Source organism: Chamaea fasciata, unplaced genomic scaffold, assembly GCF_029207755.1.
Source record: "Chamaea fasciata isolate MVZ Bird 193981 ecotype frontalis unplaced genomic scaffold, bChaFas1.0.hap1 SCAF_13, whole genome shotgun sequence".
NCBI classification, from domain to species: domain Eukaryota; kingdom Metazoa; phylum Chordata; class Aves; order Passeriformes; family Sylviidae; genus Chamaea; species Chamaea fasciata.
In genome coordinates, this window is record NW_027094098.1 from 2,057,811 (window position 1) to 2,084,767 (window position 26,957).

At 41.1% G+C, this 26,957-nt stretch overlaps 1 protein-coding gene and 1 long non-coding RNA gene across 5 annotated transcripts in view; one reads left to right on the top strand and one right to left on the bottom strand.

Moving 5' to 3' along the window:
* The window catches only part of IPPK (inositol-pentakisphosphate 2-kinase), a 47,825-nt gene that overhangs the window by 9,751 nt on the left and 11,117 nt on the right, over window positions 1-26,957 (top strand). For 2 of the 4 annotated variants that reach the window (XM_066195849.1, XM_066195850.1), the window contains exons 3-7: window positions 2,325-2,377; window positions 8,758-8,854; window positions 9,285-9,440; window positions 9,789-10,164; window positions 23,556-23,603. In XM_066195849.1, the coding sequence (XP_066051946.1) occupies window positions 9,403-9,440; window positions 9,789-10,164; window positions 23,556-23,603 (462 nt within the window). In that variant the 5' untranslated portion in view covers window positions 2,325-2,377; window positions 8,758-8,854; window positions 9,285-9,402. The remainder of the gene's footprint in view (window positions 1-2,324; window positions 2,378-8,757; window positions 8,855-9,284; window positions 9,441-9,788; window positions 10,165-23,555; window positions 23,604-26,957) is intronic. The other 2 variants (XM_066195851.1, XM_066195852.1) reach the window with 2 other exon arrangements.
* LOC136296617 (uncharacterized) lies at window positions 3,782-9,956 on the bottom strand. The gene is made up of 4 exons (XR_010722968.1): window positions 9,811-9,956; window positions 8,743-8,791; window positions 7,689-7,751; window positions 3,782-4,626 (listed from the first exon to the last, which is right to left on the bottom strand). It is a non-coding gene; the product is annotated as an uncharacterized lncRNA (long non-coding RNA).

Genomic DNA, 26,957 nt, shown 5'->3' on the forward strand with positions numbered 1-26,957 from the left:
CAGCAGAAAGAAAGATAATTCATCTGAGTTGTGTCAGAACTGTACATGTGCACCATATGGCTTGACGGTGTATTCAGGGCAGCTGTGTGTGTGACTTCTAAAATATTTCCTTTTCTTTCCACAAACCTTTAATACTGATTCTTTTTCTAAATGTGTTCTAAAACACTGGACATTGAACACCCCCAAAGGGCTTCATTTTAGCTGTGACCAGAGGGGTCTGTCTCAGTTTGTGACCAGAAATCAGCAGAAAAGCACATACAAAACGTGCTTATTGTCCTTTCCCCTTCCCTGCTTCCCTTTCAGAATCTCTCTTTCACACAATCTTTTCTCATTAAATTTGTTGAATGTCTGCATCGACATGAAATGAAGAGAAATGAATGTTTGTTTGTTGGCAGGCACCACACCACATTTTGACAATGCATTGGGACAGTAACCAGCACTGTATAAAAAGGGAAGGTGAAGCCAGTGCTTCCATGAGGCATTTCTTTCCAGCCTTATTACAGCTCCTGTTTTTTACCAGGCTGGCCAGCGTAACACTATATTGCAATGAGCCTTTTGTATTCTGTTAACTGGCAGCCATATTTTAAGTGGCCTGGAAGCTCCTTTTGCAAAGAGAATTATCTGTCCCACTATCACTTCACAGGGAACTGTGGTTGGGAACACTGAGACCTGGTATCAACTTCGTTAACTACGCGGGGGCAAACAATTATGCTTTTGAAAAACTTACCTGTAACATATTCAGCATATGAGACAGGATCTCAAATACTACTTACATTTTTTTTTTCTCCCATATATCTTCTGCTAGTCAGTTTTAGAATACTTGCAATTTTACAGCATTTTTTTCCTTAGGGGGCTACCTCAGTATTTCTGAATATTGGATTTTTTTGGGGGTGACAGTGCTGGCTTATTGTTCTTTTTATAACTTATCTCCTGGTGTGGGTAACTGCTTGTAAACTAAATATTTAACATGTTGCTGTGATGAATTATTTCTACTGCTTCAGGCACATAATTAAACAAATTAAAGCTGGAGTTGCATTTGTAGCATCTCAGCTTTATGCCCATTTACAGGTAGTTTCATTCTTGTTTAAAAACTGCCAATGAAGTACTAGCCCTAAAATATATTGTTACGCTGTGACATCAGTAAGTATTCTTCATTTAGATTGTTGTCTCCTGTTTCATGCCTAATTTGCAGTTTTAAACTCTTTTTCCCCCTGAGTATATGTCTTGAATTGGCATTTGTTTCTTTTTGTTTGAAAATCACTGAGTGCTGTTTATCCTTCCTTCTGTTCCCCCTAAATTTGTAAGCACTGTTTTCACAACAGAATTCATGTGGATGCAGCCAAACTGTTCTCTAGTTTTTTCTAATATCCTTCTTTCCTATGTGTGCCACATCAGTGATGGCTTTCACCTCATTCCACCAACGTTTTTCAGTAGCTGGTGAGTGTTTTCCCTGTTTCAGAGGAATGGGACACGTGTCACCCCAGAGACACTCTGAAAGGAAGGTTACCATTTACAGGCTGTAGTCCTGTGTTCTGACAAACATTTCACTGTGCTGCAGAAAAACAAAGGAACTGAAAACCTTGTATGCAAAATCTGAAGGTAGTTGCCCTCTTTATAAAAAGACAAGGCTGAGCTTTTTAATGATTAAACGTCTTAGGGGAATTTTTTTCTACCCTCATGGTTTATTTATGGACCTGCCATTTACATCTTTGTTTATGCTTTTTGGAAAAGAGACTACTTTTTTATATTTTTAGGTCCACTTGGTGCTTTTGTGGCCATCTCCATATAAAACCAAATAAAGCAGTAGGCCAGTGTTCTTTCTCTCATATATTATATAAACTCCCCGTTCATATAAAAGGGTTTCTGTGCATTTCTTTTAATTGAAGTGACTTATCAGTAACACTTCCTTTACTTTAGACATCTTGTTTGGAATGACTGCTTTAAGAAATTGGTGGCAAAGGAGTGGTTACTTTTGCTAAAGGTGAATATTTGTTAGAACCAAATATTCTACTTTGTTTCTGCAAGGGTTAAAAACTACAATGTATGTGAAATCAAATGGGTATTTAAGTTGGCAGTAGTGTGAAGGAGTGGGCCTGAAACTTTGATAGCAGGAAAGGACAACTCACTTTCTATCATGCACCATCAGTCTTTTCTTAAAATTCAGAAGAGCCCTTGGGAAATGTTCACAGAATGTAAGAAAAATGCATTTGGGGGAAGGCTAAAAGCTTAGAGGATAAAATCTGTATGTTTGTCCCTTACTCTGAACAATCATAGAGTGATCCTTATAAAAGGATCTTCTAATAAATATTTTTTCCACTTCTCAGGGGCACTGAGTTGTCCAGGAAGGTTAATATATGTATAACTGTACAGAGAACAGGTAAGTTCTGGTTAAGCTGTTCCTTTTTTTGAGTAATTGCTGTGAGCAATTTCTGGTGAGCCAGATTTTGGCAGATAATGTGGGTTATTCTGAAATGGCATTTTCTCCCTTTGAGTCTATGTGAATCTAATCTCCTCTAAAGCCTCTCTATGCAATTTTGGTTTAGTATGGTGTCCTTGATACGGAATATTTATGGTCTGATTTTCACATCATGATAAATTATGCTCTAGGACTAAACTCTGAAATGCAATTTGCTTAAAAAAATAACAGTTCAGACTCAGGACCTTTGATATTCTGTATCTTTCTTGTATTATTTGCTTCTGTCTTCCTTTCTTCTACTTTTTGACTGCATCTTTACAACTGCCATCTGTAACCCTCACTCCTATTTTAAGTTTTTCCTTTTGTTATTTTCCGTTGACTTTGAACCTCTTCTGGTGCATTGAGACCAAAAAGACAGCAAAAATAAAAATATCCTTAAGCTCAGGGTGACCTGTTATCCCATCCTGTTTTCCAGTAATTTCTTCATTATTGTTTCAATGCTAAATCTTTTAAATAAAAAAAAAATAGTAATATAAATCAGCATATTTTTTAATAATTTTATTTCAGAAGTTGTTGGGTTTTTATTATTAACTTTTTAAACAAACAAGAAAAAACTCAACAGCAAAAATATCCTTTAAACATTTCTGTTTGAAACAAATAGTGCCATTTAGGAACATTGTGAAGCTTCAATAAAATTACGAGAAACTTAATGGGAAGCATTTGAGCAATCTCTTTAGACGTGCCTGTCTGTAGTAACAACCAGGAAGCCAGAAAGATTCAGAGCTGCTCCTTTCACTGAGTTACCTGGGATCTCCCAGTCATATGAGGAGTGTGTGCAAATGGCTTTGCTACTGAAAAAGAAGCAAACAACCCCAAATTTCAATCCTATAGATTTTATTCTATGAGGTCTGGGAGATGTACATGGAGAGGAGAAAAAAAAAGTAATGCACCTGATAGTGCCTCCTTAAACCAGCAGATGAGGCTGTTTCCTATTTAATCTATTGTACAGCCCTAACTGCAATTAAATGCCTGTCTCCAGGTATGATTTGGTAAATGTAAATGCCTCCCCCTCGCCTTTTTTTTTCCGCTATAAAACAGTCACAGATTCTTAGGTTCAGAACCAGCTATCAAGTAGATCATCCAGGTATATCTTTTTTATTCTAGAAATTCATGCCAGATGGATTTGTATCTTCCAAGCTGCCAAGCTTGGGGTGAGAAGAGGCTTCACTGCTTTTTGGGTCTGATTCTGTTTTAATAAGTGTAGAATTTAGTCTAGAATTTATGCTCACTCAATCATCTTAAATTTAATTCCTTGCTAAAAAGCTTGCAAGATCTCTCAGTGTGTGTGTATGTATATATGTGTGTATATATATATGTGTATATATATATATATATCCCAGTATATTTATCTTTCTGTCACTGTTAGGAATAGTTCTTCTTTTTGGAGCAACTTGGATTTTTCTTTTTCCTGGAAATCTATTGGAAAGTTGTGACATGAAACAAAGCATAAATATGAATAATGAGTACACAAGTGAGACACCATCATAAAGTTTTTTTATTACAATGGATATTGCACTTGGTTTTGGCAGGCGATCAGTCAGAGAGATCTCATAATCACTTGTTAAGTATCCACTTTGTTCCACTTTAATCAAGAGAGTTGCAGGTTGTCACCTTTGAAATAGCTGTTTTAAACCAATAAAACAAATAAAAGTTTAGTGGAATGCGTTATCACTTATCCTCTGATGGCGCAGTTCCCTTCAATTATCTTTTGTAACCTGGGTAGGTGGAGCAATGAGGGCACGGGAGAATTCAGATACATGTGTTTTTCTGGGGGAGAAAGGAAAAAAACAACCCAAACCCCCTGTCAGTAACAGCTCCTGCACGGCTGAATGAGCCATAATTCTCTCTCTGAAAACATTTCCTCGTTGTGCTCTCTGCTGCTTTTTCAGAGCACACCCAGAGATATCTGTTCCTTCTGTGTGTTTTCTCCTTTCCTTGGAAGGGCCCCACGTGTTTGCCCTGCCAGGAGGTTCTGCAGCCGCTCAAAGTGCAGTTTCATAATCAGCTTGATGTGGTCTGAGAGTGAGCTGGCAGCAGAGTGGCAAATCCTGCGCTCCCGGACGCGTTGGGATGTGTTCCCATTCCTCCTCCAGTGACGGCTGGAGCACTTGTGTGGCTGTGCTGTGTGTCACGCTGCTCTGCTGAGTCAACTAAACAGTTTTTCGGGAAAAAAAAAAAAATCCCACCAGAGAAAACTCGACCATTCATTCGATGAATAATCTGCTGTAAGGTGACTCATGGGTGTCCATGTGTCAAGGGCAATGTGAGACAGACATGGGAATATGTGGCCAGATTTGGAATGAAGAGCAAGGTCATCCTTTTGAGATTCCATAATGTTTATATTGGTGTTTCTGCTTGGGAACTGCATTACGTCTGTGTTTATGTATTGGAGATGATGGATAATGTGAGGTTTAGAATTTGAGAAGGTATCTCTTTGCTATTCATCAATCTGCTTATTGATATCAATCATGACAATTGCAGTAAACTGGGTTCTTCAAGGGGGGGAACATTAAATTGGGGGGAACATTAAATTTTATTGTGCCATTTGCATACTGAAATCACTCCAGAATTATTAACACTACAGTCAATAAAATGTAGTACACATGAATTGGAGGATCTCTATCTTTGAAAGTATTCGATAGCTGTGCCAAGGAACATAAATCTGAATTTCTCAGTAAGTACAAAACAAACTGATGCCCAGCGTGTCTGTAACACTATCTATTGCTGTTTGGTGTTTCCCATCTATTACAGTGTGGCGTTTCTGGGTAGAGACTGAAATGTTAACATGTGACCAATTTACACCAACTAGTAATTTATCTTCAGGAGACCTTGTACTCAGTGAAGTAAAAGTTCCAATGGGGAAGGTTTCAAGGTTTCCTACAGAAGTGTTGCCAAATGACTGCAGTTCAGCTGAAAACCAGGGTAATCTACATGTCCTCTTCCCTGTTTAAAGAGGTTCACACAGGTTCACTTGAGTAAAAAAGAAGCTGAATGCTGTCCTTTAACCATTAACAGGTCCAAGGGCTGGGCACGAGGCTGGGGTATATTTGTGATAGGACACAATGAAGTGTTTTCCCAGGAGCAGTTGCAAGAGGTGTTTGATGGTGAGCAAACAGTGTAACGTTAATAGCAAGTACCTGCACTGAGGAGTGTTGGCCTGGCCCGAAAGCACCGCAAGTCCTGTGGCTACCTGAGTTCTGCCCAGGCTACAGAACTGCTCTGCTTTCTCCTCTTTTTGGAAAGAGTACTCCGGTTTTCAGGTGCTATGTCCTTTAATACAAGGCAATACCTAAAAGCTCTTTATCCCTTCCTCTTTCCTTCCTCACCCACAGATTAGAGGCTGTAAGAACAGGTATTAAGGAGGTGCTTGAATGGGGTTGGTCTTGTTCCTTTCTGCCTTAATACCCTGTCAAAGCTACTAGGATTTCACCATAGTCTTCTGCTTTAATGACCTTCTATAGTTTATCTTCTTTTCCATATATTTTCTGTTGCCAGTGAAAAAAATGCACCACAACACTGCTTTTCATTTGTTTGTATTTTGGGTCACATCCCACTGGTAAACAGTTGTTTTTCTTTTCAATAAACATACAGGGCTCCTGTGTATAGGAAATGTTTTTTAATTGTCTATGTGTAAAAAAAAAAAAGTCTATCCTTGAAATTCTTTGGAGTTAGAACTACAGTACAAAGTTCTTCTTTATGCTATGTCTATAACTTTGTAACTCCCTCAGACTGTATGCAGCAATTATAGTTCTTGGTAATTATAATGTCTGTTTATCCATATCTGTGGGAAGTTTGTGCAAGCTCTTATCTGCTAACAATGTAGACGTGGCTTTATCTTTTTTCACGTAAAGTCACCTTTCTTGTTATTTACAGCCTTATTCCTGAAGACATGACTTCCTTTATTTCTATAATATTTTACTGTGATTCGAAGCACCACATATGCTTTCTAAAAAAGCCACCGAATGACACACTCCAGTCCTATTCTAGTCTTTTTTTCTTTGTAGGGTCAGTGATTCTCAGTCAGTGTGAGATAGTGAAATGACAAAGTATGAGATTTTCTACACTTATAGTATGTGTGTGAAATTATGTAGAAAATATAGGGATTCAAGAAATAACAGTGGCATGGAGCAGTGGTGTTGTTCTGATATGAGAAAAAAACCAAAACTTGAAAATTTGAATGATTTGAGTTACATAAGTATATTCCATTTCTGCTTGTCTGAGTATAAAATAAAGTATGAAACTCAATCCTATTTAAACATAGTTCTATCTTTTGAAACTGAAAATGGTGTAGTAGTTTAAAACACGTAGTAGTAGTATTTTGTAACACAATTTCACCGTGCTATTATCAAGCCCATTTAATATTTTTGGACTCATTGCCTTGAATTTGTGATTTTTAAACCTGATTTCTCCAGGCAGATGTTTCCAGGTCACAGAATAGGATCTTTTGTGTCATGATTACTCGTTTCATAAAGAACAAAATATCCTTCCTTTTATATAGAAGCCTTTCATTTTAGGAACCAGGAGAACTAAGATGTACCTATTATAGCAAAAATCCTTCTCATGAGCTTACAAGACCTTTGTATTACTGGCACCCAATTTTATCACGAGTCTCAGGTAATGCTATTTTTTTTCCCTCAGATGTGGATTTAATGACCTTTTTATAGCAAAGAATGTTAACATTAAATACTCGCCTGATACTTTTTTTTTCCTCCTCAAAGTGAATAAATGAACTGTGGACTGTTCTTACAATTTCATTCTCATTCCCTGGTGAACTTACAAATTGCAAAAGATGGCCAATGAGAGAGTCTAGTGTTGATGACTTCCTACTGCCAAAGTATCCTGAGAAACAGGGATTGTGCCATAAAGCACAGCTCAGTTACAGCATTCTGAGGAAAAGAGATTTCAGGCCTGTGGTGCTCTCCCAACTCCTTCATGTGACATCAAAAAGAGAAATGCTGAGGGGATGAAGTGGGGGCTGGAGAACTGAAGGTACTATTACATTATGCATTCCTGCTGCAGTTTTAAACTCCTTTATTTACATACTGAAATGCCACAGGATACCTGGCCATCTGCTGAAATCCCCAGGTGGATTTTGCAGGTCACTGAGCTCTGTGCGAGCAGACCTCAATGCACTTCATTAAAACTCAGCCAGGTTATACCCACACCAGCTGTAGTTACACCATCTGACAGGGGAATTCCAGTTAAGCAATACCTGAATGTCATTAATGGCACCAAAGCTTCTGATACTTCAGTCCAAGCGTGTTGTAGATAATACCTGAAATGAGTAATAAGACTTGATAATGCAGGGAGAAATAACATATATTAAATTCGCTTTTGTCCCTCCAGGTTTAAGCTTCACAAGTGTATTTTCAGAGCACCACCTCAGACTGCCCAAGTGGTAGTTCTGCACCTTGGAATGCAGGAGGAAAAGGTGGAGAGGGAAGTGGTCTGCCAGAGAAGGAGAATTAAAACTTGGTGTCCTCAGTATTGTTTACTGTGCACTCAAACCTCCCCTTTATTTTTAACTCTGTAGGTGTGCATTTTTCAGAACTATGAAAGAACGTGCTATACTAGAGTTCCTTTTAAAATTGAGACAAATTAGTTTTGCCTTTGCAAGGCAGTACATTGCTATTATTTCCCTACATATTTCTCGGTGTAAGCCTAATAAAGTGTTCAAATACTATTTCCCTGAAGTACAGTTATTTTTTAATGAAAGTATCATAAATACCACAATCTTAATGTCCTGAGTGAAACTTCTGTATAACACTCTTAAAAGCCAGAATAGTATGGTTAATTCTTGTATTTTAGATATGCATTTCTAGTAACGCAACATAGGAAACTTTACAAACACAGATGACAGAAACCTACTTTAAAGAAATCACTGTCATTATTTTCATCTTTATCAAATGGCCAAAGGAGCAAGCATTCCTTTTTCATGTAGGCATGTATAGTATGCTAAAAAAAGGAAAAGTGATTATCAATTAGTATTTTAGAACATATTTAGTTTAACCCCAATTTTTTTAGTGAAATTGGATGATGTGTTCAAGTTACACCACACACATTAAAAAAAATATATCAATGACTCATTGCAGATTTATGTAAGTTTTATTTTCAGCCTTCTAGGTGCATCTTCTCTCTCCATCAAAAAGGCAGTTTACTTCACTCTGACTTTCTTTAGAAAAGCGGCAATAGAGAGTCAAGTTTGGGTACTATCCAAATTATACAAACGTTCATTATACAGAGGAAAGTTTCTGAGTGTTAATTACCTCCTTTTGTGTCAGCCTGGCCCCTGTCATGAAGAGCCTTGTGAGGAAGCTGGAAAGGAAAGAGGGAATTTCAGAGAGCCCTTAGGGGTTGTTTTAAAATGATCATAGAATGGTAAGTTTCACTGTTTGTGGTCAAAACTCATAGTCATAAAAATTACTCAGTTAAGGGTTCTAGAATTTAATCCTGTGTTTGTGATAGGGAGTTTGGACCTTTAGATTGTTTTCTATTTATCGTAAATCATGTATGTGTATATTAATACTTGGGAAAGCAGCTTAATGTTTGATTTTTTAGAAATGCTACACATATGTTCATCCTTCTGCTTGTAACATTGGGTATTTGAATGACCTGGTGTATTGGAGCACAAGGCTAATTAAACACACTTGACTGCAAGAGAAAACATCTGTAAAATTCAAACCAGCTGGAAACTGTACCTGAAAAGACAATGGAAGGGACTGCCTAGTTAGATGCTGGAGTCACTGGGAGGGACTGGAGGTGTTTAAGGAAAGACTGGATGTGGCATTTAGTGTTGTTGGGTTTACAGGGTGGTGACTGATTGGACTCGATGGTCTTGGAGGTCTTTTCCAGCCTAATGGATTCTGTGATTCTGTGAAACACCATCCCAAAGGGGTCAAAACCTCCTCTATTCTGGGTGTCGGACTATGCGCAGAGCCTCTGCTGCGAGCTCATCTCCCACACAGTGAGTATGTTATATGGGCACCCCATACCGCCGAACACGCTGAGCTGGAAGGGACCCATCGGGATCACAGTCCAGCTCGTGAACACCCCAAAATCCCACCCTGTCCCTGAGAGCATTGTCCAAACTCTCCTTGAGCTCTCTCAGCCTTGGGTCTGTCACTGAGGAGAGCCTGCTCAGTGCCCGACTCCACTCTGGGTGGGTTCCTGATAAAGTCTCAGTCTCCTTTTCTCCAAGCTGGACAAACCAAGTGCCCCCAGCTGCTCCCCATAAGGCTTCCCCTCCCGTTCTTTCTGCATCCTTATGGCCTCCTTTGGATGCTCTCTAACAGCCTAATCCCTTTCTTAATAGTGTGGTGCCCAAAACTACGCACAGGACTGAAGGCGAGACCTTTGCAGAGCAGAGCGGGACCATCCCCTCCTTTAACCGGCCCTTCCCGGAGGCAGAGGACATTTTTCCGCCGCCGGTCCGGCCGCCCTGCCCGGCCCGGCCATGGCGGCGGCGGCGGCGCTGCCCGGCTGTAAGATGGCGCCCGCGGCGGGCGGGACTTCCCGCGGCTGAAGGCGGGCGGCGCAGCCGCGATGGTGGCGGCGTGAGGCGGCGGCGCCGGTGGCTGCTCCTGCCCTCCGCGCGGCCCGGGCCGGGCATGGAAGTGGAGAAAATGGATGAGAATGAATGGAAGTACCACGGGGAAGGCAACCAGAGCCTCGTCGTCTCGCACTGCCAGGTACGAGGGAGCCCCAAGCCGGGCCCGCGTGAGGGGGGCGGCCCGGCGGGAGCGGCCGCTCGGCCCCGCCGCCCGCCCTCGCCGCTTTCTTTGCCGGAGGAGTTTTGTGTCTCGGGGAGACCGGGCCCGTCCCGTGGGGAAGACGAGCGGGCGTTTCCCCGGCTCCTCCGTCACGGCCAGGAAGGATGGGAGGGAGAGCAGCCGATGGCCGGGCAGCTGCCGCCTGGAGATGGGAGCTGTGAGGAAAAGTGCTAAAAATTCACCTTTTCCATCATCATTGCCGGGTGTGGGTTATGTGACAGGAGAAAGCGAGCTGGTGAAGGCGCCTTCTTCCCTTTGACACCGACTCTGGCTCTGTGAGGAGTTTGAGCACTCGCTGCAGTGCTGGGCCGGGCTCATGACTCTGATTTAGGTTTTTGGCTTTGCCACAGAGCTGGTGTGATGTGACCCCGAGGGTCACTTCGTCCCCATTCTCCCATCTATCTACCTGTTGGTCTGGGAGTTTTTTTGTTTTGTTGATTTTTTTTTTCTTTTTGTTTGTCTGGGGTTATTTTGGGTGGGGGGGAGGAGGGCACGGAGGGGTGGAGGTGTATTTTATTTAAAAATTTCAGTAAAATAGATTCAGCAGTAACGATTAAACGAGGCTGAATCCAATCAAACAGACTCTGTGTCCGTTTATGCTGAGAGTGTATTCGTGCCCCCCTTGCATGTGCATTATTTACTTAATATATTGGGATACGTGCCCTTTGAAGGAGTTTATTCCTTTTCTAAAAAGTGCCTGTGGTTGTTTTTGTGCTTTAAAGATGTGTTTGTATTTCAGTTTAAAAGCTGGTATGGATTTGCCACAGAATGTTCTTGATGATTCATAGATCAAAACTCAGCAAAGCCAGAATGATGAAATGTAGGATTTTTGTCAAAAAAGATCTATAATAAGAGTGGAATCTTGAGAAGAATTTTCTAAAATTATGTCTAAATGAATGACTGAAAATACTGTATTCTTTAATGTCTGTTTTCTCTATTATAATTATGAATTAGTTGTAAAATATTAGCAAATACCAAGCCAGAGAAAATGCTAAAAATCTTGTGGTGCTCTCCAAACTTTAGGAGGGGCTCTTCTGTGGCTGTGGCTTTTCCCTCCTCTTTTTCTTTATATCAATTACTATTTAAAAGCTATTTTTGGTGCAAGAAGAACATGAATAATTTTGTTTCCTGTCACATTTTAGCTTTGAAAAAGGCAGTGTAGAAACTACTTAGTCACTAGATGACGGGAATTGGGATAAATAATGGATTATTAGTGATGTAAGTGTGATTATCTTTAAAGATGTGGAAAGTGAGGAAGTCAGCCAATGATTCAGAATAACTGCTGAGCGTGCCAGTTCTGTTTTTAACAAGATCCTAAAACTTTTAAGATCGAGTGAAAGTGAAATAGATACAATTTTTCCTTTATAGACAACTTTGAAACAGTAAAGCTTACGTTTTGGGTCTTTGTGTCTACTGATGACAAAGTCCGGTGAACTTGAAGCCTATAAATACTATTTAGATGTTAATTGTAACTTTGTGCCTCCTAAGAACAGGACATACTTGCGCCATTAATCATCATTCTCGTGATCTGGTGTTAAGTTATTCTCAGGTTTGTGTGAAGGGATCAGCAGCACAGCTAAGACATTTTGACTGCCCTCGCTTCATTCCGTAGCTTCCCAGTTCACGTTTTGTGTGTATCAGTGCCGGAGGAAGAGATCGGGGTTTGGTGGTGGTGGGAGAGACGTGAATGGATGCTCAGATACACGGGAGAGGCCAGATTGGAGACGTACAGGTGCTTGTTGTTTCCATGTTCTGATGCGTAGTGGTGTTTTGAAATGTGGAGAGAAAGCTGATCCCTGCCTCTCTAAGTCTTAGGCTCTCTTCCTTGCTTTTGGAAAATTTGAGAAGTTTTGTTTTTTTAAACTTTGACAACAACGTGAATCCCTGCCCTTCTGGAGAAGAGGGCATGAGCTGCTTTGGCTCTCACAAGATGAGGTCTGGGGTGTTGTGTTTGAACTCGTGCTCTCTGCACGGCTCCTTGGAGCACCGATAACAGCCCTGGGCAAGGTCGTGTCTGCAGCACACGGGTGTGTGGGCTGGGTGGGCAGCCTGCTGGCTGGACACTCCTGCTCCTGCCTCTCAGGGCTGTGCCTGAGCTGGGGATGGGCACTGGGGGCTCTAGGGCCTGTGTCATCACAGGGTGCTCTCCTGTGTTTAAGGCTCTGCTTATTTCTTGGGGTTGCTCCTTTCTCTGTAGGTTGCCCTTTAAGACATGAATGTCAGGCATTGTTAATCCAGTACAGCACCAAATGAAAAGGTTGGTCATGGAAAAGTCACATGCCCAGCAAACAGCTCTGCTGGCAATGAGCTGATAAGCCCCGGACACAGGCGACACAGCCCCTTTCCCAGTGCATCCAGACAAAGCTTTGTCTGGCAGGGGGATGCTGGCATCCTATGGAACGTGTTCTGTTGTTTCCATGAAAGTGCTCTCAGTGCTTGCTGTGCTTTTTCCTCTTGCTGGTTATTAATCCTGCAGGATGTAACAGTGACTGGAGTCCTGCTGTGTGCTGAAATCACTGCAAGTGCATCTCTGTTCCTTATCCAGTGCAGGATAAGGATCCTGAGGCGTGGCATGGGCTACTCAACACGTCTCTTCTTACAGTGGTAGTTTTATAGAGTTACTTTAATTAGTTTGGCAGCGTTCAGACAGTGATCAGGTGAATAAAGATGGAATGGCTGCCGAGCATTTCCAGTTTCCATTGTTACCACCAGAGCTCTGTGCTTGCTTGCTTGCTTGATGAGCACTCAAACTTCTGCTTTCAGGAATTTTTAAAGTTTCAGTTCTGGAGAATCTAAAGTTCCAGAAGATGTACAGACCTATGGTACAAGTGTCTCTCGTGATCAGGCTTTTCCTTTTGGTTTTTATTGAAGCTGTGAATGAATTAATCCAAATTGAAACTGAATTGTGGTTAGGCCTTTGTGAAGTCTTGCAGTCTGCTGAAGTGCTAGAATGATCAGACAACTTTCCTACCTCATGACTGTAGTGTGAAATGCAGTTGGTAACTCTGAGGTGTTGGTGAGACATTAGTGCTGCAGGACAGATACAGAGACGGCTCCACAAACCCAGCACCATCAGTCAGCCAGGTGGTTTAGAAACGAGGTTTCTTTTACCTGGAGGTTTTGGTGGAGAGTCACTCCTTCTGCTTCAGATTTGGCTTCAGATTTGAAAAGAGAGCTAAGCAGTGCTTTCCCTCCTCCTCCCTACTCATGAGCAGTAGAGAGGGTTGAGAGGAGCTGCTGCAGAACAGTTATCTCCTGCTGAGCTGTTTTGTCCTTCTGCTGCGCAGATCCTTAATTTTTCAGAGGTGAGCTGGAAATCCTCCTTTGGAGTTCTGCACTTTAATCAGTTTTTTGCTCTTTATGGGACACTTAACACTTCATTTCAAAAAGCTTCAGTAGATGTTTGTAGAAAGTAGTGTAAGCCACTCTAGGAATAATAACTTGGATTTCTTTCTGCTGTTGAAACATACGCTTGTAGTCTGCAGAAGTCGCTTTGTGACATGGAGTGTGTGCATTCCTCTTGGCCTCTGTTTTACTTCTTGTGCGTTGAGACATTGTGGTAACCAAAAGCCTAATTTTGAAACACATTTGAACATTAAAGCTGTGTTTCAGGGTGAGTATGGAGAAGTGGAAAATAGGAGGGTTTTTTCCTCGGTTTGGTTTTTATTCAGTAGATGGTCTAGAACAACCTTGGCATGTGCTTGCAAAAGGTTGTGGTTTATGGCTTCCAATGCCTGGATTGTTAGTGTTCATCTACTCAATGTCTTGGAATGTTTGCAGCTCCAGCAGATATCTTTGGGTTTGGTACAGGACTTAATTAGTAAAGGCATAAATCATCTCCAGAGCATCTGTGAGCTTACGAGTAGGAAAAGGGAGAGGGGAGATAGAGAAGGTAAGGGAAGCACAGCTGAGGAGTCTGGATGAGGGAGTCAAGCTAGGTAATCAAGCTGGCAGAAGATGCTCAAAATCAGTGCCTGTAGTAAACAAATAATATTTCTCTTCTCTGTGATACTTATTTTCCCTTCAAGACCTGTGGTAAAGATGGAGGATGTCCCAGTGCTGCTTTGGAAGCATCCTTCCCAATCCTTGTGCTGACTCTCAGGGGGCTGTAGAGAGCAGAGGTGCAGGCAGAGAGGGGTATCCTGTGTTTTAGCAGCAGTCTCTGTTTTCACCACACCTGGGGCTGCTCCTGCTGGCACTTGCATTATGGTGGCTGCAGAGCATGTGCAGGAAGTCACTTTCTGCATAGGGGTAGAGGGGTTTGGTTTGGTGTTTTGAAATAACTCTGTGAGAAGGGGCTTTGTGTCAAATCAGGGGAGATAATTGTTGCTCACAATGCCTTTGCATTATGAAAGAGTTTTCCTGCGCTGGTTAGTTGTTTTGTTTATAAGAATAATGACAAGTTCAGTTCTGTTGCAATAAACTTACTTAGGAGGAGAGGACAGATTTGTATGTTTAGGCAGAAGGGTGTTGCTGAAAGAGTAGAAAGCCTCTGGTAGGAATGACTTGGTTATCTGCAGCTTTCCTCCGGTCTTGTTTGGCAGAAAGGGATGATGCTGATCATTAATTGCTGTCTCCTCCAGAGAGTCTTCCTAAGGTGCTTTTTCTGATGATGTCATTTTGTACAAGTCCCAAAACTTGTGTGGCCTGTTTCTTCTGTTGTTTTACTCTGTGTAGTTGCCTAAATCTGCCTGAATTTGTGTTGAGCTATTGAAGTTTGTGTAAGTACTGACATCCCCCAAAATTCCAAGTTGTTCCTGAGAAATTCCAGGTCCCTGATTATAAAGCAATTTTTTTTTCAGTTGTGTTCTGTTTTCTGTTCAGTTGTTTTCTGATTTTTTTTTTCATTAATACCTATGAGTGTCTTGATTTCATGAAAATATAGAACAGGCTGCTGATTCCTGTATTAAAAAATCTTCAGTTAGCTGTTCTTATGGTTAAAAGTACAATAGTTTATTATTAATGACCTTCTCTTAATATTGCTCTGATTTAAAATATGGCCACATTCTGGTCTCTTGGTTCTTGTACAGAAAAATATTATCAGAAAGGGTAAAATGCAACTGTTGTTGAATTTTATCTTGACTAATGGGAAAGGCATAGTTTTGGTAAGACTTGAACTTAAAGATTTTTGTCTTCTTCATGAGATTCTTCCATTTACATTACAAACCTGTGCTAATTCTTACTTCTGATGGATTTGGGAATCACGTAATGTAGAGAGGAGTTTTGTGTCTGGTTCTATAGAATTTTCTGCCTCTTCTGTCTGGGTGTTTGTTTTTGGTGGTTTTTTTTGGTTTTTTTTTTGTGTGTGTGTGTGTGGTGGGTTTTTTTTTTTTTTTTTTTTAAATTTCAAAGGGCATTTCTTTGACCTGGCTTCTCCAGCATTGTTTTTTTGGGGTGTGTGCATATTTCAGCAGTGTCTAACTCTAAACATTGTTTAACAAAACCCCCACACCTGCACACCTTTTGCCTACTTGGACGAAAGGACAGGAAGGCAGCTTGATGCTTAAAGGTAATAGTCCTTTTTTCTTAGTTGTCATTGCTTTTGATTTCTTAAAATTTGATTTAATTATTGTAAACAAGCAGAGGAGCTTGTGCCCAATTGAGTGAAGCAGCTGTGAAAGCCAGTTGAAAACGCCAAGGATGTGATTAGGGTGTGTCATCAGTGGAGAAGGGAGAAGATGCCTCTTGCGGTGCGCAGCAATGAAGTTTTACAGACTGAGGGCAATCACCAGCTTGAACTGGATTTGGGAACCTTTGTGACACCTGTATTAAACTCTAGGATTCCTTGCATCGACCTGGGCTAATTGAGATTTAGATACACATCTATGGTCAGTGGGTGAAAAAAAAAGACAGTTTTGTATTTGTTTGTATTAGTTTTTTGGCTAAACAGGTACAGCTGTGACTGTGGGTGCCATGACTAATTGAACTAACTCTACTTGAGTACAATCTACAAAGGTTTTACTATAAACAAAGAATTAAAAGTTGGAAGTACTTCCAGTTTTGTGAATTAGCTGTGAAGCTTTTTGTTGACACACACTTCCCCCAAGTTATTAGGTTGAGTCAACATCAAGGAATTTTAATTCCGTATCGGGATTGCAATTCCGTATTGTACCAGTAGTTAAATTTAAAATTTCCTTATGTTTTCACCAGGTTTGTGCAGTGAAGGGATGCTCTGAATGCAGAGCAGTTTAGTGTCTGCCATGAAGAGAAAGGGAAGGTTCACTGGGTAGCAGGGCTCAATGTAGATATGAGAGAGAGCAGAAAGGCAGCAATTCAGACTTTCCTTATACGAGTGCCTTAAGTTTTGTAGATCCAGATGGGAAAACACAGCCTGTGTGTGGATGGGGATGGGAGACAGAAGCTCTGTGTATAACACTAATCCCATATGGCAGCCAGCATTTAACTGCAGCAGTAGCAGCACCTCTCTCCTCCCTGCAGAATACTTGGTTCAGAGGTGCTGTCTTTTGTAATAATGAGTGTTGGGGCACACTTGTCTTTTGGTGACCTTCTTTGGAAATTCACACTCTACTTTAGGTCTATTTTTTTTCTTTTTTGAGTGGCTTTTGAGAATGCTGAAGGCTATATGCAGTGAAAATGTAAAACAAATCCCAGTTTTGCAGTCAAGCTCAGGAGGTCATTAGCCTTGATTAAAAATGATCCTGGATTTATTCTGGTTGGATTCAGTGCTAACTCAAACTTGAATGAGTTCCTTTTGCAGTTGAGATCAAGTTTTGGTCTCAAACAGATTTCTTTTGTGTCTGTTACAAGTGCTTGTCGTGCAGGGATGGAGTTTCTGTGCTGCTCCTGGATCTGCCCTGAGCTGGCAGTGGCTATGGGTTGGTTGTTTTGGGTAAAGCAGCCTGACTGACCCAAAGCTCTGGAGGAGTGCTCGGGCTAAGAGCCTGATTTATTCACTGTTTTGGCTCTTCCTCCCCCCAGCTTTTCAGTGGCTGCTCCTTTTGCCTCGGTGGATTTCTCTGTGCCATGGAATAAAGTGTCAAGGAGATGTTCTGACCTCCTTGAACTGTCCTCCCTGTCCTGCTTTTATTCAGGAAAGAACAGAGTCACATGAGCACAAGGCTTGCTTAGGTGTCTTCTGCCTGAGTTGTTCTGGATGCTGAGAATTATTCACTTGTTCTGTCTGTTTAATTATTTAACTTCATTCTAATCCCTCTCGGTGTTTTGACTCTTTATTTCCTCCCCCCCATGAATAATTTCCTGGAACGCCTGGTTTCCCCAACATAACATCAGATGACTTGGCAGCTTAGTGCTGGGAAGTGTGTGTTGCTGATAGAGAAGGCTTTAGAGCAGCTTAAAGGGAGGAAGCTTAGGATGTGTTTTTATGTTCTGATTGGTACAGCTCACCTGTTTACAGATGGACGAGGTATTTGATATGCTTTTAAATGCTAAAGACCATTTTTTCCTTGTTTCACAGCAAGGACATCAGGGCCATGTGCTGTGCTAACCCAGACAGTGCTAATGCACACTGAGGCCAGGCATCAATGGCTTTATTCATGCTGTTCTCTCTCTGGTATGTGTTTCCACCTCGTACCAGTGGGTGTATCACTTGATATCATTTCAGGTGCTCTGATTAGCTGCTTTGGCTGAAGGGCAGACATTTCAGTCTTGCAGAGTGCAGTCGTTAAATTCTCTCAGAATTGGTACCATCTGTGCATTGCAAGGCTATAGAAGCTGGGCTATAAAGTGAAACCTGAGGTGGTGCTTGACTCTCACAGGAATCAAGATCATAACCAAGCAGAAAAAAAAAAAATTGGAAAGAGCACCTGAAGTCTGATGCAAGCTGTGAGCTCTGTGCTAAAGAAAACAAGAATGGAGGGTTTGCTTTCAGATAATGGTTTGCCGTATTGAACGGTGTCAAGCCAGATGCCATGCCAGAAATCCTTTATTCAGGTTGAGAAATAAAACCATTGTTCTTCAAGGACTCCTGTGCTAAAGAAAAGAGTATTGTTCCAATTTCTGAATGCTTCTTTGCACTACATGTGAGCAGTTGCTAAACTTCCTCCATACTGGCAGGAAATGTAGCTTTCCTCACTTTGTTTTGGGTGATCTTATCCACCTTAGGTAGAACAAAACTGAGTTGGAAAACATTTGTGTATGATATTACCAGTGCACTTCATTTAAAAGCTGCAAAATTTTCTAGCACTTAGTTTGTTTTCATCTCTTATAACCCTTCACATTGCACAGCACGCTGACCTTGGATGGGGAGACCTTTAAAATTGTCTTGTGTTGAGTATCATGAAGGTAAGCTTTGGCTGAAGTGCCTGGGCAGTGTGGTGGGCATGCTTTCACTGAGTTCTGTCATTTCTCAGAAGGAGGAGTTCTCTCTGTCACTGTCTTTTCTGAGATGTGAAGATAAAGAAGTGTCTTTGTCCATTTTTTTCCTTCCTCGAAATTGCATCTTCTGAATAGAAAACCATTGTTTTCTCTTCAAATCTCTCAAACTAGACTTGGAATTGAAGGGGATGTGGGATGTAGATTTGGAAGAAAAAAAGTCAGGATCATTTTTTTTAGTTGAGAAACACTGCATGCAGCTGCAGTATGCTACTGCAGGAATAGCCTAATATCAGCCAAACAATTCCATAGTTCATGTTGTGTACCCTTGGAATTGTCAATAATCAGTATTTGCATATCACTGTGTTCAGTTTGTCTCCCTGCCTTGGACTGACTATCAGAATGTACCTTCTGTAGGTGTCATTGCTCTAATGTGGGTTGTTGTAAACCCACAATGATTGGGGAGCACTGAATAACCACAGTGGTAGTTCTGGCATCCCTAGAGCTGTGTTTGATAAAGTCTTGGTAGTTCTTCGGGATCAGCAGAACAGTGAATTAAATAACCAGTGATAAAGAAATTCAGAGCCTTTACGGACACTAGTTTCTCTCAAAGTATTTGATTTTGTATCTTCATCTCCTTTGGCAGGGGTTGGTGGTGGTGTGTGAAATTAGTTGCAAAAAATAGCAGAGTAAGAATTGTAGAGAAGATTTGTTACCAGTCCTTGAGAGTGTTTCACCTCATGATTATATTTGGAAACTTGTGACTTCTACATGCAAACTTTAAAAGAAAAATGGATTTTCTTACTCTGTAAGAAACTCTCTTTCTGTATGGTGTGCCTTTTTAAGCAACAGTGAGGTAAGATTGTCGTGTAAAATTACAGATAGTGCCTGCAAAAATACTGGTGAGTTTTTAGATGCCGGAATTGATGAGGTGGCGTGGGGGAGATGATGGGTGTGGGGAGGGCGGTGGAGTTCCTTTTGGGACTTGAAAAATCTCTTCTCAGAGTCTTGTTCTCTCTCGCGGTCGATCTTACAGATGTGAGCACAAGCTGGGAATCAACGAGATTTTTCGGAAGGAGATGTCAGAGTAATGCTTTGCCTCCAGACAAAAGCAGTTCATTTGTGCTGCTTGAATAATAGCAGAGTAATAACAAATGACGTGAACCTGCTTATTTGGAAAAGGAGAAGCTGATGTTTCCCAGGCTTTGTGTTTGGACAGGCTAATTCCTTGTATTTTTGTGCAGAAACTTATTTTAAACCCTCGTGAGCAGAGGGAAAATACACATTTTTCGGTGTATCTAAGCAATTTTATCAGCAGTTGAGCTAATTTTAATTTTTTCCTGTTTCTTTTGCTGCCTCCAACTCTTGTCTAGATTTTTGTTACTAATGTAGCGAGAGACCTGAAAAAAATCGCGGTGATACAAACGAGGTTGTTCCCTGAAGGGGACTATCAAGATTATAGATTTGCCCCAGTTGTGTTTAATTTCTAAAAACTCTCCAGTTCAGGAGGCCTGCATTTTATGACAGTGAGGTCATAGAATAAGGTCGATATCAAACACCAAGCTGTAAAGAAACAAATGTAAGCTTTTATGCTACTGCCTAATCCAAAATACCTGGATTGCTGCCAGTCATATTTTGGCTGAGCTGCCAGAGATTACTTTATTTTTCGGATTTTATTGAGTAAGATTAATATAATAGCTGTAGTAACTGCTCTGGAGAATAAAAACTCTTAGAGGTAAGCTTTAGGGACCATGCCCAGGACATACGAGGACAAGAGCTGTGTGTGTACACATCCCGCTGCTCCTGTGATGCCACCGATTTTGAGTATTCTCACAGTTCCTTCTCTCCTTATTGACAATCCTTAACTCTGTTCTGCTCTAACCCAAACAGTTGTTTGGTGATGAGGTGCTAAAGAAGTGTTGGCCTTTCTTGGTGGGGCTGTGAAGTGCAGGCTGCAGCCTCCAGGTGCTGTGGTTTGGGATGCAGTTCCTCGGGAACACTTCTGGTTACATCATCCCCGGCCCGGCGCTTGCGGACGTGTTCTCAGAGATGCAAGTTTTGCTATCCTTGTTGCTGGTGTTTGTTTTCAGTTTTCCATAACAACTGGAAATGGTTGTTGTTGTAGCCCTAGTACGGTCCTGGAGCCACTAAGAACATTGTTATCTGCTTTCAAGCTGTTCTGCTCTCATATGAGAGTTGTCCTTAAATTCCTTATTTGAGAGTAAGAGCAGTTGTATGTGATGTTCTGATGGGTTGGTTATTTTTAGTCTTCTGCCACTAAATGGAGACTGAACATATGAAGGGATTAAAAATAATTGTAGAGAATTCTTCCTTTGAATTAATTATTTTTCTAACTGATCTTACATCAAAAGATATGGAGCCTTTTAATGTTTCAGGTGTTACATTTACCTACATCCATTCACTGTTTCTTTTTTCCCCTTCTGCTTGCAGCCTGCTTTTTTCATCTTTTTATCTCCCTGGGGCTCTTACTCAGCTAACTAAAGACTCTGAGGGTGACAGTGCCTTGATGGAAGTGGTGCTAGGCACCTCTGTAAGCCCTTCCACTGGTTGTGGAGAAGGAAATTTAGGAAGCATTAGGGTCTAGCTGATCTGATTCTCAAAGTGCAAAGGAGGAGTGACAACCTCTGCAGAGATCCGTTCCCTTTGGGATTTGGGCCATTCTCGTGCATGCAGATAAATATGGCACATATTTGGTGTTCAGTCTGTAAATACAAAAAAATTGAAGGCATTTAAAGATAACTAGCAACAAACCTCATGGCAACAACCACCCACAATATTTCCAAGTAAAGAATCAGCCATGTGAATCAGAAATGCAATAGCATGAGAAATGTGGGCCAATATTTTTGGTGATGATACTTCTGAAGCAGTTGGCACCTGTGACATCTGATGGGTTAACCTTGGTGCCATGGAACTGGTACTGAAATGCACAAAGGGATGGGTCTAGCTGGAAATGTGCCTCACAATAGGACAGAATTGTTTTGATTTTTTTTTTTTTTAAGTTTGGTTTTGGGGTGGGTTTTTGTTTGTTGGTGGGTTTTTTTTTTGTTTTTTTTTTTAATTTCCTCTAATCATCTAATCTTCCTGAAATGTACTGTGGGCTGGTTGGTTGAAGTGCATTTGTGAAGTTTTGTTTGAACAGTGCTGTGTTTCCTTTTGACATCTTTAGACCAGAAACACATTCTTCTTTTGCCATATGTAATTTTGGTTGTTTTGCCAAATCAGAAATGACTTGCTGATGAACAAATACTGTCCTGAGTCCTGTGAGAGCAAATCAGGTTTTCCAGAGCACTGGTTGGAATCTTGGCTGGGAACTGATTACAAGATAATTATCTACACTAACCTTGAAAGATTACAGAATCATGCGTCTGAATGGATTAGAAGTGATAATCAGATCACTCCATCACTGATCCACTTACTTATGAATAATTAAAGCAGGAGATCCAAATGCTTGAAACACTGTCAGAGTAACACGCTCTGCACACAGAGCTACAGCTCATCAGGCTTGGGCTCTGTTCTGTGTGTTGTAGGGCATAGTATGAGAGGAAGTGTCACCAGCAGTCTTGTCAAATCCAGGTGACTGTAGTTACCACTCTGGTGGTATCTCCTTTGCTGTTGGGACACTCATCTTCCAGGACAAATCAAATTAACAGCGGTGCATCTTTTTGTGTGAGAGTGTTTTCCAGATGTGGGGGAACGATGAGGTTTATGGTGGCGTAAGACTTTTTAGATCTGGAAGGGGCCTTGTCTGGGTTTCAGTGGCAATGTCTCAACCTGGACCTAGTTTTGGTATTGTTTTGGATGGCACATTGTCATTAGTTTTGCTTGTTTCCTCCTTCTCTTCATGTTAGTAATTAAAGTTATCTGCAGCTCTCTCCCTCAGCCTGTGCAGAAACAGCTTTCAGCTCTGAAATATGGAACAGATCTGCCGCTGTCGTGCTAGGTGAAGTTTTTTAATGGCAAGTAATTTGGAAAGGAAAAAGCTTGGATTCCATAAACCTGAAGTGCAACTGGGACATTTTGTCTGCATTGTCTTTGTCAGAGAATCTGGGTGTACTTACGCGGTAGTGCTTTAAACGGAATGTAATACTTTTTGTTGTGTCTTGGAAAGGGCCAAGTGGAGACAGACTGGCCAAGAGATGCCTCTGGGAAACAGCTGTTTGTCTCTGCCTTCTCTGGTGCCCAGTTGTTGGTATTCCCCTTGTACCTGAATAGGCTGAACTACACCAGTGGGAGTAAATATCCCTAGGATCAGATATTTACTGGGATATTGAAATTTCCGTAGGATCAGATATTACCAGAAGCAGAGCTGTGTGTTGCTTTTTAACAGGTTCTTTAATACCATGTCAGACTTCGATTTTAATGTGTAAAGTCTCAAGCTTTTTGAATTGTTACAAAACTGATAAAAATTGTAAAAATTACAAAAACTAGTCAGTTTTTCCTATGGTTTTATGGTAAAATATTTGAAAAACTGCTATTTTTGGTCCTGTGTTATGTATTTACTCTGCAAAAGTTTATAAGTAGCAGGGTTCAGTTTAGTGTTAAGCTCACCTGTATAGCTGCTGCTGGTAACTGGTGAGTGTGTCCTGGATAATTTGTAATGCTGTGCTGATACTGTAAGTGGAGTGGGCCTTCTGTCTCTTTTGGGGAGTTCTGGTGCACAGATGCCAGGGTGTGGGTGTTGGTTTCATATGAGCTTTCCCAGATTTTCAGAGCAGTGCTGTAAGCTAAGGGAGCATTTTCCTGGTGCACTTGGTGACTGGAATTGCAGAGGGGCTGGAGTGGCCACCTCATTAAGCTCATGGCAGAGCTGGCAGCAGATGTTGCTGTGTTTGATTTCAGCTGGCATATTTGATTTCAAGTTGAGTGAAATAATCATCTAAAATGTGCTTTTCTTTTTTTTTTTCCCCTTAATTTTTCAGAGAAGTAGATTGGGGAATCAGACAATTGTGCTGTTCATAAATGCTAATGAAACTGTATTTTTTTGTATTTTTCTCCAGCGCTGTGTGGTGCTGCGGTTTCTCAAGTCTCCCCCCAACCAGAATAAGGTAAGATGTAAACATGTCCTGTTGCTGAATGCCCTTGGGTAAACTAATAGCCAGTGAGAGGAGAAACAAGAAACCTGTGAAAGAGCCGTGACTGGCCGGAGTAAGAACAAATGCCTGTTTTGAAATGTGCCTGTGTTTCAGGGGGTTTGGCAACAGGAGGAAATGTGAGGTTGTCTGATGTAACTGGGCTGATGCGAGTGCTCCTAGCAAGAGCTCTGTGTGGGGCAGGCTGTGAGGCTGCCTGTGGCAGAGGTCACAGCTGTGGCACTCTGTAAATGCTCCACATCCACCTAGGGCAGCCCAGGGATGCTGAGGAAGGAAGGAATTTTCCTGGCTGTAGCCAGGTGGGACAGAACTGGTGTCATGGTCAAAGTCTGCTGTTGAGCACCTGTTCAGTAGCTAAAAAGCCATGGAACCTGAACAAACACATGAAGTGTTCACAGAATCCTCTGTCAGTGAGTGATTTTAGTGTTCTGTCTGTTACAAAAAGAATGTGGCAGGACACAATCTTCCAGTTTCTTTGATGGTACACTAAGGTTTTCCAGCTTGAGAAGGAGCTGAAGTGAGTTACTTCCTTTTAACAGGGATAAAAAATGATCAATAACTAAAGGTGGAGCATAAACATAACAATGGCTTGAGTTACAGCAGCTCCCAAACCATGGCTTTGTGAGGAACAGTGCCACAGTGACAGGTTGTTCTGATGAGGGAAATACAAAAAGCGTTGGGGCTCTACTGAGAACTGCTGTGTGTGCTTCATTTTAGGAGAAAAGAAACAAGGATGAATGTAAAATAAACATCTAGAAAGGGCATTTTATTGCTTTAAATCAGGAAGATGAATGTGAAAAGCTTAACAAGGGACAAGGGAGAAGTTCCTGAAGTAGAGGAAGGCAAAATGAGTGAACACAGCACATGTATGAGTTGTTTGATGGTCTTTCTGCTATTGCTTAACTTGAAAAAAGATCTGGTAAAACCAAAGAATGATTCAAGTGAATTTTTGAGCTGCTTTTGTTGGCAGGATTTCAAAACTGTATCTTGTGGTTCTGTAGTAGCCCAAGATGATAATGTTTAGTGTTAACAAGAGCAGCGATGAGTCCAGTGCGTCACAAGAAAGGAAACAGTGCTTATCTCAATTTTTTGTATAGCAGGAGAGGACTAGACCAAAACTTTATGTAAGAAGTCTGTGTTGCAGTTTATTTAAGGAAACAACACTGAGTACCGGCCCCTTTTCCTCTTTAATTTTTTTTTTAATTTTAAGTTCAAAGGGATTGTTGCATAGTAATTGTTTTTTAGAAATTGACAAAGTATGAGAAAGTCACAAAGGAAGGCAGGAAGACTTTTCAGTTACCCACCACAGCACTGAGGCTGGGCATACACATTCCAGTGTTGCATTTTGAGGAGAGCTGGCTCCAGTGTTCTGCATTTGCCTTGCGTAGGGAGTGTGTGGACTTCGTCATACACAATTCCCTCTAAATAGAAGGCTTTGTAATTTGAATATATTTACTTATTCTGGTGATTGATTTTTTTCAAAGGACCATTTTTTTCTTGGAGCAGAACAGAATAAATATTTTCTCATCAGATCAGTAAACAGCTCCTGGAGAATCAGAGTTTTGGGATGAACTTGTGCATAGCAACAATGTCAGGGAAAATGCTTGGTGGGTTTTTTTTAGGAGTAATCTGTATTCCTGACTTAAGCAAAATGAGTTAGGCTCTGAAATGTTCTGTGTCTGTGCATGACATCACAGGTCATCCAAGGTAAACAACGCTGAAGGAAGCAGTTCAAGCAAAATATTTTCTAGTAATACACACACTGAAATTCAGATGTGAACAAATAGGTCTCAGTCTGCTTAACTTCTTTGGAAAAGGCAAAGAAGTCTGCATGCTGCTTTGTAATTTAATTATCCAGTTAATGATGAATTTGGGATTATATAATCCAGTAGTTGAACGAGGTGGTATTATTGTGAATTGTAACTTTATTGTTATGATTGAAAAATACCCAATAATAGAACTGCGGGGTTTGCATTGCTTGAACAGATAGTCAAGTGTCAGGCCCCATGGAGTGCTTGGAATTGCATATTGCTATTTTAGTATATGATTTTCATGAAAGAATTAAAAAAAAATACAAAGCATATTTGAGTTTTGGTGAATGAGCTGGCAGTAATGATGGGTCCTTCAAAAGCTTTTCATCTTAGTGGTTTTTGATGTTAAAAGGTGGTGCTCAAGTAGCCTGTTAGTTGTTTTTTGTTTTATTTGGATATATCAAATATACTTGCTCTTAAAAGATGTTTTAAGCTTGATTTATAATTTTCTGGTTGTATTGAATTTTGTAACTGGTGAGTCTTTCCATGTAGTAACAGTGGCAGCAGTAAATTTTAATGAAATGCTTGTTTCTCAGTCTGAGTCTGTGTATGTGTGTTTAAAAACCCCAACCAAACAAAACACAGACCTGTGGGTGCTGTGTATGTCAGCAAACCAGGTCAGAACCATCTGTAAATGGGAATTAGCAGAGATATGTTACTGATGAGATGATTCTCACCATTCAGGATCTGTGTAAGTTAAAGAAGGGGTTGTGTTGTCATTTGTGATTAGTGCTAGATGGTCTTTCCTCCTTTTCCTAGGCTGTGTCAGTGTCTGGGTGTTGTCCTTTAGTATTTTATTTTCTCTTACTCTGCTCTGTTTATATATTTTTTTCTTCTGCTCCTGTTTTTTGTACCCAAGTGTTGCACTTTCTTTTTCGCCACTTAGTCTTATTGTGAGGTTTTAAGTGGGTTTTTCTGTGTGTTACAAAAGGACAGAGTAGCTTTGAGGTTGTCTATTCTAACAATAAAACACCTTGCAGAGAAGCAGTGTGCTGGAGGACTGGGAATGGGATCATGTTGCTGTGGAGCTCCTTTGCTCCCTTCTTCACCAGCGGGGAGTCTGTCCAAGCCTGACTGTGCAGTTGTCCCTGTTCTGCTTCCAGAACTCACAGAGCTTCCTTTCTAGCTTTTGGCATCTTGTCTTGTAGAAGACCTTGGTGTGTCCTTATGAAATTACAGAATATCACATCAGAGTAAGATTTTTCACTGTCTGGGGCAGGATTTGGGACAGATGGCAAGTTCTGGACCTCCTCATGCTGAGGTTTGGAATTTGGCTCAGTCTTTGCAGCCATTCTCTTCCCAATCTCCATGATGTATTTTGTAACACTCCAAGGCTCTTCTGCACTGCAGCTGTTGGGCACCTCTTTGGACTGCTGGAGTTCTCTGAGCTGGTTTATGAATAATGGTCAGAGTAGGTCTTGAGAGATCTCCCCTTCTTCCATCTTTGTCACTTTCTCTCTCCTTTTCCCCCTGAAACCGAAGAAGATTCACCTTTTCT